This window comes from Sinocyclocheilus anshuiensis, unplaced genomic scaffold, assembly GCF_001515605.1.
Source record: "Sinocyclocheilus anshuiensis isolate Anshui unplaced genomic scaffold, SAMN03320099.WGS_v1.1 scaffold44, whole genome shotgun sequence".
Lineage (NCBI taxonomy): Eukaryota > Metazoa > Chordata > Actinopteri > Cypriniformes > Cyprinidae > Sinocyclocheilus > Sinocyclocheilus anshuiensis.
In genome coordinates this window covers 1,022,899-1,034,805 of record NW_015555746.1, presented here as the reverse complement: position 1 = coordinate 1,034,805, position 11,907 = coordinate 1,022,899, and the positions used below count along the sequence as shown (strand labels likewise).

General features: G+C 34.1%; 1 protein-coding gene across 1 annotated transcript in view; it reads right to left on the bottom strand.

Moving 5' to 3' along the window:
• Positions 1–7,025: 7,025 nt before the first annotated feature.
• The window catches only part of LOC107673478 (sorting nexin-5-like), a 10,630-nt gene continuing 5,748 nt past the window's right edge, over positions 7,026–11,907 (bottom strand). The window contains exons 2-14 of the mRNA XM_016467075.1: positions 11,253–11,360; positions 11,059–11,166; positions 10,881–10,950; positions 10,568–10,695; positions 9,719–9,802; positions 9,481–9,555; positions 9,336–9,366; positions 9,156–9,240; positions 8,970–9,009; positions 8,782–8,868; positions 7,828–7,917; positions 7,643–7,708; positions 7,026–7,448 (exon numbers count right to left, since the gene is read on the bottom strand). Coding sequence (XP_016322561.1) covers positions 7,305–7,448; positions 7,643–7,708; positions 7,828–7,917; positions 8,782–8,868; positions 8,970–9,009; positions 9,156–9,240; positions 9,336–9,366; positions 9,481–9,555; positions 9,719–9,802; positions 10,568–10,695; positions 10,881–10,950; positions 11,059–11,166; positions 11,253–11,360 — 1,116 coding nt within the window. The 3' untranslated portion in view covers positions 7,026–7,304. The remainder of the gene's footprint in view (positions 7,449–7,642; positions 7,709–7,827; positions 7,918–8,781; positions 8,869–8,969; positions 9,010–9,155; positions 9,241–9,335; positions 9,367–9,480; positions 9,556–9,718; positions 9,803–10,567; positions 10,696–10,880; positions 10,951–11,058; positions 11,167–11,252; positions 11,361–11,907) is intronic.

Genomic DNA, 11,907 nt, shown 5'->3' with positions numbered 1-11,907 from the left:
TTTTTTCACCCAATATGTTTCAGATCACATATGATATTTTGATTAATTCTCTATTTATCAAACAATAACTGGCTGATTGTACATTATCCAGCTCATTACACGGACACTTACCAAATGAAGAAATGGAAATGTGTGCATAACATTTTCAGTTAAACGTATTTTAATCATTTACATTCATTTTTAAGATTATTTTTTCCTGTATATCATTTTATTTTATTTTAATAAAAAAATGCAATGTACAAAACAGCCTCACAACAAGACAAACACGTATGGTGGTAGGCCTATAATTATTACAATATATAGCTTTTAAATGATTCATTTTATATTGTGTCTGTATGTTTCATTGACTCTATGTTTGCTAACTATTAATTGTGCAAGAGTTCAACTGTACTGATAAAAATCTAGAGCTGACAGGATGTGACAGTGACATGCAAGAACTGCCTGAAAAGATACATGAACACCGAAGTATAAACATGGCATATATAAATATGTGGATCTTTTTAAACATCCTGACTTCTCTGCACTACCTCACAAAAGGTAAGACTCTTTCCTTAATTAAGGTGCAGTTAATTAATTGTACATTTATCCATGAATTTGGAGTCTAAATTTATTTACAAATACAAATGCTGGTACAGTTCAATTAACCCTGTAAAGCATGACATATGAAATAAGTCAGAGGGAAAAAACATTCTTCTGATTTATCACATTTGATGCTCACATTTTAACACACGTTTTCTTTAAAAAAATAAAAATAAATAATGTTTTGGATAATAAAGTAAACCTAAATTGCCTTAGTCCAGTGTTCAAATTAAACTATTACTAACAAATACTTATTCTTACGTTTACTTTATGAAAATCACTGAAGATTTTACAGCTAACTGAAGTGTAGCCTACCACAACCTAAAGGGGGCGTTTTTTCAGCAAAGTTTTGATCATGGTGATCATTTAGAGGCCTTAGAAATTTGGTTATCATAAGAAATCTTACTTAATCATATATAGGTCTTATAATGTAAGTATATATCATGTCTGTTTCCCTCAGCCTGTACTCCATCATACAATGATTTGATACAGATAACAGCTTTCTCAGGAGGGTCTGTGCTGCTGCCCTGCTCCTGTACCGACCCACAGGACAAGCCCAAAAGCATCTTCTGGGAATCCAACAGCAAAAGAGCTTCTAAAGATCGCATTTACACTGATATATCCAGTGTGTTTGAGCTGTACAGTGGCAGAATTACACTGTTTAATCAGACTTCACCCGGAAACGTCTCTCTACTTCTGTCAGACCTGACTAAAGATGATCAGGGATCGTATGTCTGTTTGTTAGATAAAACATCCAGATTCTTTAACGTCATCATTGAAGGTAAGCAATCAGTCTCTGGTACGATTTTTTTTTACTTTCTTTTTATTTATCATTATAGAACATTGACAAACATTAACAGACAAATAGTCAAAGCCTCATCGGTGCAGTTATTGGTATTCTTTCTAGATTTTAGGTAGGAAAAAAGGTATTTCAATAGAAGAAAATCAAATGGGCTGCAATATGGATACATATATACATATTCACATATGTATATACATACATATACTTAATATATTATTGTATATTTCTGTAACTATTTGTTCCATTGTATTTTCGTTGGGAAAATTTGCTAAAGCCATAGGCAGGTGATGTTTTTTTCCACTGCTATAGTACAATCCTCAGTAAATATTTATTACTGTTATTAATTGAATCCAGTGTATGTCCAAGGAATAGAATATAACCTGTATCCTCTATCTCAGTCTCTAAAATCTCCTGTATAATTGTATGTATTTCTTTCAAAAACACTTTTAAAACTAGGCAAGACCAAAAAAAAAAGAAAAAAACAATCCGCTGATATTGTCCACATTGCCTCCAGCAAGATCCTTGGCTTGTTTCTCCCTTTCAGTTTTGGAGTAATAAAGAAATGTACTGTAGCCTATTTTTCTAGCAGAATTCCCTTAAAACAGAATTACTGGTCACACACTGAGCTAACACAGTTATTCCTTTGTGAGCCCAACTCTGAAACCTTTTATCTTGCTGAAGAAATTGAGTCATAACCAATATCTTCATCTGATGTACCATTCATTCTTCTAGTTCGCATTTTCACTGAATATGGATTGGTGTTTGCAAGATTTCTAGTTATTTCCATTTTGAAATATAGACCTAGAGACCCCCCCTTTTTTTTGTTGCGCTGATCGTAAAGTTTTGAATTTAATCTTTGTTTTTTGTTTTTTTACTGTTTCAAATAAACCTTGAAATTATTTTGTCCCAATCATGAAACTGTTCAGTCTCTGGTACGATTTTAACTGCATTTGTTTTGTTAAATGTAAAGCAAAACACTACAGTATATTCATTGTATTCATTCTAAAACTTCCAGAAAAGATTATGTAATATTGTATAGCATATGCTTATGCATAAAACCATTTTTATCTTCCTCTCTGTTTTCCTTCATTAGAGAGAAGTGAAAGTACGGCATCTTCTAAGCCGAGTCTCAGCGTGTCTAGTAATAGCAGCAGGAGGAGCTGCTGTCGTTTACTGCATTCACAGAGGTCAGCACTCATACATTAGCTATGCTATGTACACACATAAGTCACAAATACATTTCCATTGGCATGTTTTAATTGAGGTCATTACTGATTCTAAAGCTCACAGAAAAGCAAGGACAGAGACTGGAGAGACAAATGGGGAAAATAATTTGGTAAGTTTCAATACACAACTAACAAGTTAATACGTCGGCCAGTTTTTAAGTATCTTTCATACTCTTTAGGACGATTCAACATATGGTGCTCTGCAGAAAAAATATAATGCTGAGGAAATGTATGGAACTATTGGGAACAGATGAAAGGAACAGTAGAATGTCAGGTGTTGTGAAATTTACCTTTCTAAACCCTGTCTGCAACTCAACATTAAATGACAAAATTCATTGTTAAAAAAGCATCTGCTAAATAAATACATATGAATGTAAAAATCTTCATTATAATGCTTCTGTTACATTGTCTTTTTTACATTTATACAATTCCAGACATTCATTGATTATTTCTGTTGACGGAACAAGAAGTCAAATGAAAATTATGCATTATGTTTGTTTTTACCTTCCCTTGGCTTCATTTTAGGCCTATTACAATATTATCATGTCCAAAATAAAAAAGCAAAGCACATTCTTTGCTTTATATAGTTAATTGAAATATTGATCATATTTATCTCCTTTAATATTTACAAACAAACAAAACAACATGATTAGCCATGATCTCATTCATACAGCAGGTTTGGTCTCTAAAAAAAGCCCTGCCCTCACAGGCGTGGCAGAATGAAAGACTTTATAAACATGCAGAGCATTACACTATAGCGTCCACTTTTCGCAGTGACCAACAGCATCACAACTAGTTTAAAACTCACAAAATGGCAGAGGAAGCTAGACGTGTAAGTAGGCAATTCTTGACAATTTATATCAATTTCAACTCAAAACTCAAATAAATGAAAATGGCTTTTTGTTTTAATTAAACCGAATTTTAATTAAACGTTGTTATTAGTATAACCTAATGCTGATGCGTTACTGTACAATCACAATAATGTCCAAGAACATGGGACTCATATTTCCAAAATGTTTGTCATATCACTGATTCTTGAGACATGATGGGACAAAACATGTCCAGCTATTATAACTGCTAATAGGTTTAAAAATGAAAATATTTTCAATAGTAAATGTTATGGGGGATTAATAATAGAATGTATTTAACACAATTATCCCCTTCAATTGAATTTTATCATTATTATATCAAATCTATGACACTCATTGTCTTCTCACTACATCTAAACCAGTGTGTCCACAGAGAGGGGTTCAATCATTCATATGCTATAAAATGGATAAAAATGTTTTTTAATTATGAAAAAGATCTCGTTTTATCTATAGATAATACAGTTAGTCTGAATTCTGATCATATGTGTTCTGATAATTTTCGGATCATTTGTTAAGATGTTTAAATGTGAATATTAGGATCCTGGTGAATGTAAATGGATAGAGGTAACAACTAATTGTTCCCTTTCAGTCGGTCACTCTGGACGAGGCACCCTTTGGCACCCGCGTCCAGACCTCTGGAAACTTCATGTGGTCCCTGGACGGGACACGGAGGTTCTGAGTGACCTACCTCAAGAAATTTGTTCATATAACTGTTTTTAAAAGTTACCGTGTTACCATAGCAGACCCACAGCAGACATACTGTTCTGAGATTAGAGAAAATAGATCATTTGTGTTCCAAAGATACTGTATATCAAAAAACTTAAATGGGAATCTTTTATAAACAATTTTGTTGTTTTTGTTTTAATACAGTAACTGATTGATTCAGTGTATTAGATAGTTAAAATGAGAGCAAATTCTGGTCACCTCCGTCAGATTAATATTTTGCTATTATTTCATTATGATAATTTATATTTGTTGAGGAATAGTTGGTCACATGTGAAAGTGTAATCTGTCTGCCAACATGAGAATGTGTTTTTAAAATGTTAAAAACATCTTGATTGCTGTTAAAGATAAAGTTGAAATTATATTACACTGTCCAAGGTAAAAAAGCAGATTTTGATTTAAAAAAATAGCTCAGCATAGCATAGCTCAGTACATATAAGATACATAAATGTAGTTTCATTTGACTGAGTGCAAGGTTTTATTTTTTAAATTTTGCACCCTGCTTTGTACCACTTCTCAAGCATCAGTGATATCATTTAAAAGTTCAGAGTATAATCTAGACTAAAACCAAGCCAAATCTAATCTAAGGCAAAAAGTAAACATTGCTGATTGATTGTGTCACAGAGCTCTGTTTGGTTGCATGAGTGACAACAGAAAGCGTGGTTGTGTTTTGTTTTTAAATGACCTTTTTCATAAATAACAAAATGTGTGTGAAATAATAATTTGTTAATCTGGGAATGTTTTTAAAGCTGATACAAAAAAGATGTTAAATCTTCATATTTCCAGTATTCCTTCCATGGGAGAATAAACGATCGCAAGCATCCTGAGGTCAACCATGGTGGACACGTTAGCATAGAAGATCTGAGAATAGCACGATGATACTAATGTGATGCAAATACGGCGTGACTTTGAAAGATTGGGAAGACACTATGAACTAAAAATACTTGATAATTTGACTAATACCATCCCAAACTATCCAACCCCCATTGAATTTCACATCTCAGAGGTGACTCATGTCACTAACAATGATGATCTTCCGAAAATCATGGAGTCAGGGGCATTCAAGGCTCATGAGAAGTTCTCGTGGTGGAGTCTGAAAATTGATGAAGGGAGTATAAAAGCAGCTGAGGAGCGTTATTTAGAGAAGGTGTTCCCAAATAGATCCCAAGAGCAAAAAGAAAGACAGGAGCCATTCCTCTGCAAATTCACCATATCGCCTGCATTTCACATTGACAAATCACGCTATGGCAACTTTCGATTCACATTTCCTCTGAAAGAACTTATGGAAACATACAAGGAGCAGATGTGCAGAGGCCAAGACCCAATTCTCAGGGAATATAAGACAGTGTTTTACAAGCAGGAGATCATGTATGTTGTTCTCGTTCACAGCCCTAAAGACAATGAGAGCTTTGAGAATTTCCCAAAGATTGAAAAAGGCTCATTTGTAGATTATGAGGAAAACCAAATTGTCTGGAAAGCACAAGCCATTGGTGATGCCATCAGATTTAAACTGGTACTGAATACAGAAGACAGAATAGCTGAGGTTGAACCTGTGCTTGATCGTTATTATGTATGGGATCATGTTAGCTTAGCATTTCATTTGGATGATGTATTACGGTTCCCTCAAGAAACTCTTCAAAAAAGGGGAAGTCGTGGCCTAATGGTTAGAGAGTTGGACTCGGAACCCAAAGGTTGCGAGTTCGAGTCTCAGGTCCGGCAGGAAGGTGGGGGGAGTGAATGTACAGCGCTCTCTCCCACCTTCAATACCACGACTGAGGTGCCCTTGAGCAAGGCACTGAACCCCCAACTGCTCCCCGGGCGCTGCAGCATAAATGGCTGCCCACTGCTCCGGTTGTGTGTTCACGGTGTGTCTGTGTTCACTGCTGTGTGTGTGCACTTAGGATGGGATAAATGCAGAGCACTAATTCCTAGTATGGGTCACCATACTTGGCCACATGTCACGTCACTCACTCACAAAAGAGCATCACCTGCTGTAAATTGCATAAAATAAATCTTGCAAAAGGAAGAACCTGCTCCTCCCTTGAAGAAGCAGAAGAAAGACTTTCTAAATAGTTGGTGTAAAAACAGCTTGCACTCAGAAATTGCTAGTAAATTTCACAACTAATTACACTATTTCAGTTTTGAAGTAGCAAAACGGAAATAGTATTTTCTTGTAAAACGTACTCCCGTGATCTGTTTTATTTACAACCTAAAAAATATTTATTTACAGTGTAGTCATAAAAGGACAGTGGAAGCTTAAGGACATCTTAATATTTTATAGTTTCTCTCTTTTGACCTGATTAGTGTTTTGTAATCTTACATAAATCATTTTAAAATAATTTCTGAATTGTAATTACATGATCAATTGTAATCAAGAATTTCTGAAAATTATTATTAAAGTTTTTTGTATTTTGATTTGCTTGCTATTTCATTTTTCTTCTTCTTGTTTAAGCATTTTAAGATATGTTGCCTTCTGTATTTAATTTTTTACCTGTATTTTACTTTTACCAATATTTATTCCTATATTATATATTATTAATTTTTGCAATCTGGTATATTTTTTTATTATTACCATGCAGTAATTTTCATATTTGTCAAGGTGTTTGAATCTTTCAATAGACAACCTATCAGAAAATCTATAGATTTGCAGTGATTTTGTATGTTACACTATTCTGACTTCATTAAACTCTCCATATTTAAACTCTATATAATGTGCTCATGTTGATGACTACTTTCACAAACACCAACTCACTATAAATATGTTTGTTTCTGTGCAGCCATCACCTCAGCGGTTTGCAGTGTGTACATTAGAAACAGTCATGGGTTTTATAGCTTTATTGCAAGCTTACACAGGACAAAGTTCACTTCTAAATCTGTAGCCTGACCTAGGATTGTGGAACTGGAAGTTACATTGGTGTTCAAATTAGGCTGGAAAAGATTAAGTACAATCAAATGAAAGGGGACTAAAAGTTTTCAGAATAAACAGAAATCAAATTACAGAGCCCTTTTATCATTTCACGATAAGGTTCTGCTTTTTTGTTGTCTTGGAAAAGTTTGATTACATTACCAGCTATATTGTTATGATCTATAGCGTGTTTGTTTCATTCACTCTGAGTACATGTTTCTGCAAGCTTCCAGATGCTGAGAGTAGAGTTCAGCAAACTCCTTTGCTGTGTTGAGCTGTACTTCACACCAGCCAATCAGGAAGTTCTTCAGCACATTCACATGGGAGCAATGGAAACGCTCAATCTGCCACACATTAGTCCAAAAATTACACTATATCCTCTGTAAATGTACAATGTGGAAAACTGACCGACCTTGTGACATGACATCGGATTATGTTCAGATCAAAAAGTCATGTCAAAGGGGTTTTCAAATTTCCAACGTGACATCTCTGGTAACACATTAAGCAGATAATCTTCATTTGAATTAACAGTATTTACCTCTTGTTTAGCCACAGATGAGATCAGGTTGAACTCTTTCTCAACTGCTTTTTGAAATGCTTCCATCTACAGTATTAGATACAGAAAGACTTCATCTGAATTTACCAGATAAACATGAGGTGAACACTTCAGTGTGGATGTGTGTGTGCACAGAATGAATGGAAGATATGCAGATTAAAACATACCACTTCTCTCTTATTGGCCTTGGCTTTTTCTGTACCCTTCTTAACTGTTTCCAGTTCTATCAGTTTACAGGTTCTTCTGAAGAGCATTTCCTGTAACAACACAAGCAGAAATCCTATCAAAGCAGTCTTGAGTCAAATTTCATTTCATTTTATACAAACCTGCTTTCAATATATGTACAAGCGGTTTGGACACATTTGACTGAATTTGTTTTGAGGCTTATGTTTAAGTTTTTAATATTATTTTTGTAGACAGTGTATGAATTTTGTTTAGTTCCACTTCTTGAATTTGATTGCACAGAGTACTGATATACAGTCCAGCAGCAGAGAGATTTTCACTGTAGTACTCTGCCTGTCTATGTTTGCAAGTTTCAGACAGAGTATCAGTCTGTAAAACCATAAAAACATTTTCATTACTTGAAATAAACGTTAACTGAAATAAAATAAACTATAAAACATATTCTATGTCAGGTAGTTGCCAAGGCAACATTTGGCATTTCTCTTTTACATTTAGTTCAACTTCATGTACTAAAAATAAAATAAAAATAATAACAACTATTTAAACAATAATAAAATGAGAAAAACAAAAAAATATTAAATCTTTAACTAAAATTAAAATGAAAACTGAAACAAATGTAAAATATTCAAATAAAAATGATTTCGATACTAAAATAACACTGGTCTGTGAATGTATTTTTAAGAACTCTTTCTGTCACAAATAGTGGTGACAAGTGACTGTTTTTATGTGTCATACTAATTCATTCAAAATCGATTCATTCAAATTAATTCATTTTCGTTACCAGAACAAAACTATTTCGCAGAGCAAAAAAAGACAAAGTAATTGCAAAATACTGTATCTAAACTAAAGGGTAAATGACTCTGTATTAAATGTTGTGTATAGAAGCAAGCAATAGTACACATAATCACAGCTGTGCTGACACATTGTGTAAAACATACTTTCTCTGCCTCTTGATAGCGAGACTCCAGGTCCAGACCCAAACCAAGAGTGGACAGATTGTTACTGGCAACTTTCTCAAGGTTTCGCTAAAGATACAGAAAAATAAAATCCAATTATTTGTATTGAACAATTGTAGATAAATAGAGGAATGACTAAGAACCCTTTAATAGTTGTAAAGCGGCCTTACCTTTACTGCCTCTATAACATCTGACAGCTTCAAACAAACCCTAAAGAAACACAACATCTGAATAAACTGATTATCCTCTTATAACCAACATTCATAAACATGCATTTCTCTCACACATTCTCTCTTTAATCAATGTGTGTACATTAATGCAGACATAAACGGTCATTTTATTTAGTAAATTCTAACTTGGAGAAAGCTACAGCAGCTGCATCATCCTGATTCACACAAAGATGAAGAGATGTGGAGAAATGTCCACAGGCCAAAGCAAGCTCTGTAAAACATACAAATACACAGTCATATATAGGCCTAATGTATTCCTAAATAATGTGTCCTGAGCATACATATAAACTTCTTGCAACGACTTACTTTGCTCTGTCATCACAACATCGAGTAATTTCTGTTGAGAGAAGAACACAAAATTGCACAATGAATTATAAAATATTTTATAATATTTTATATGAGTCCACTGGCCAAATAAAAACGGAACAAAAAAACAGCTTAAATAGTGTACCTCTGTGGCAACCTTTGACAAAGCGGCAATATTAGTGTTTTTGTTTCTCTCATTCTGAAAGAAGTTGTCCACATCCTGGGGATTATTAAATTATATATTTACATATGTGATATAAATTGTACTAATAGATGTTTGTATAATCAAATATCATAATGTCACCACACAGTGCTGTGTTTGATCAAAAGACTTTCCCAGAGGTGTATAAAGCACTCATAAACCCAAACTCACACACAGATACCTTATGACTTTCCTTCCTCATCTCCTCCACAGCCTGGCTGAGGCGATTAAAGATTCCTTTCCTGCCTCGCTGTTTTCCAGGAGACTAGTCAAAAAAATACATGCAATGACAAAGTAAGATTGTCAACAAAGATGTTGTCACCTGTCCCTCAAAACTGATCAAGGTGGTGACATTGAAAAACAGCAAAATGATCAAACAATATAAACATAAGTCTTTTCTAACAAAGCTGTTCTCCATGCTGGAGAATCCAGTTAAAATCATAATACACTCTCAGGAAAAAAAATACAAAACCAGTTATACTTCCATACCTCATTTACCCCTATTATTACTGCATATTAGTACCTTAAAGTTACATATTAATACCAAATAGGTATATATTAGTACCTTTTGAAAGAGTACCATCCCAGTGACAACTTTTTTATTTTCCTGAGAGTGTATGGTGAACATATACAGAACATATCTGTCGCAAACACTGCTGAAAAACAAATCAGCTCATACCAGTTTAAGGTGGTCACACTTCTTTTTGGAATATAGTAGCTAATTTGTTGCTGGTCCAACATTGGCAACCATGTTAGCTAGGTCGCCACCATCTTATAATACAGTTGGTTAACCACCTAAATGACTTTGGCTCAGGTAATGACCAGCTAGGTAGCTACCATGTTCCGAAACAAACAACTGACCTTCAGCTGGTTTTAGCTGGATTTTCCAAGAGGTTAGTCTGGTTAGTTGCATTCATTTGAACTGAATGTATATACTGGCCTTGTATTTTCTTTAGCGCAATCATACAACAGGCTGTGATGCTGAATTTGAATTAATGAGTGTGTGTGTGTGTGTGTGTTTATAGCAAACCTCAGAGTTAAAAAGAAAGCTGTCCAGTGCTTTGCACTTGCAGAGAGTTGGGTGTGCTGCCACCTGCTGGAGATAAAACTCCAAAGCCTTACAATAACTCTGCCAATCCTGTCCTAGAGCCAGGAACCCTGAACACATATACAGAAAATGTATAATATGCATTGCATAAGAAACAAAACATCAAACCATGTGGCATCTACGCAAAAAAAAAAAAAACCTTACTAACTTTACTAACTAGCTTACTAACATGCATATATTATATATGCAGATATATTTAGTCTAAATTGCCTATGCATATACAAATCATACATACCAAGTTGTTTGAGTGCTTTGGTTTGGGTGTTTGACTGTGATGGAAGTGCTTTAGGGGGCAAAGGCGGAAACTGTGGGCATAATCATCTCATTTGAGTGTCTTCCTCATTTATAGATATGATACTTTTAAAAATGAATAAGCAATGATGTTAATTGTGAGTTTTAGAGAATTCGCTTACTATAATTCCCTGAAGTCCGGGAAGATTTTCTTTTGAGAATAGACTCTGCTGAAGCCAATCAAAGTCCTCATATATTCGAAAAACACACACCCCAGCACTGCTGTCCAACTGAGGGAAAGTAATTGTAATGATGTTTTAATGTTCCATTCAACGTAAAACTACAACATGTTTTACGCATTTACCAGGCATCTTACTTTCTGGGACGTGAGAGCAAACGTCAAAACATCTCCATCCTGAGTCACATCAGTGATTCTGATGCTGCTCGCACTTACACTTAGTGCTGCTTCTGCACTTGAAACTTCCTAAAACACTCACACAGACATGTTCATTTACACAGTATGAACAAATTATGTGAAAAATGCTTGCATTCAGTTATAATTACTCATGGAGTTTTTATTAGCAAATATGTGTTGAGAAATGTAATAGAGCTTATGAGTGATTCTATAATTGCAGGTACATTTGGTGTCCGAAGTCATAATTTTTTTCTGCTTTTTTCAAATGGTTATATTTTTAATTATTTTAATACTGTGTTACTGATTGTTATAAATTACAAGATGTTAAGTTCTACAAGTAATTACAAGTGTCTTAAACAGCTGAAAATCATGATTTCTTGTTGTCCGAATTAGTCAGTGCATTTTTTTCATCATGTATCATTGTGTAATCAAAATATTTTATTGTACTTTTCTTTTTGTAATATTTCATTCATTTTATTTATAAAAGCCCTAACGAGTCATTTACCTAATTCTACAACATTATTTAAAAAAAAAAAAACTTTATAAAAATGTGTGTCCGTAAATCTTGCGTCAACTCTGTTACCGTACTATACTTTGCCTTTAAATTAGTGGAATT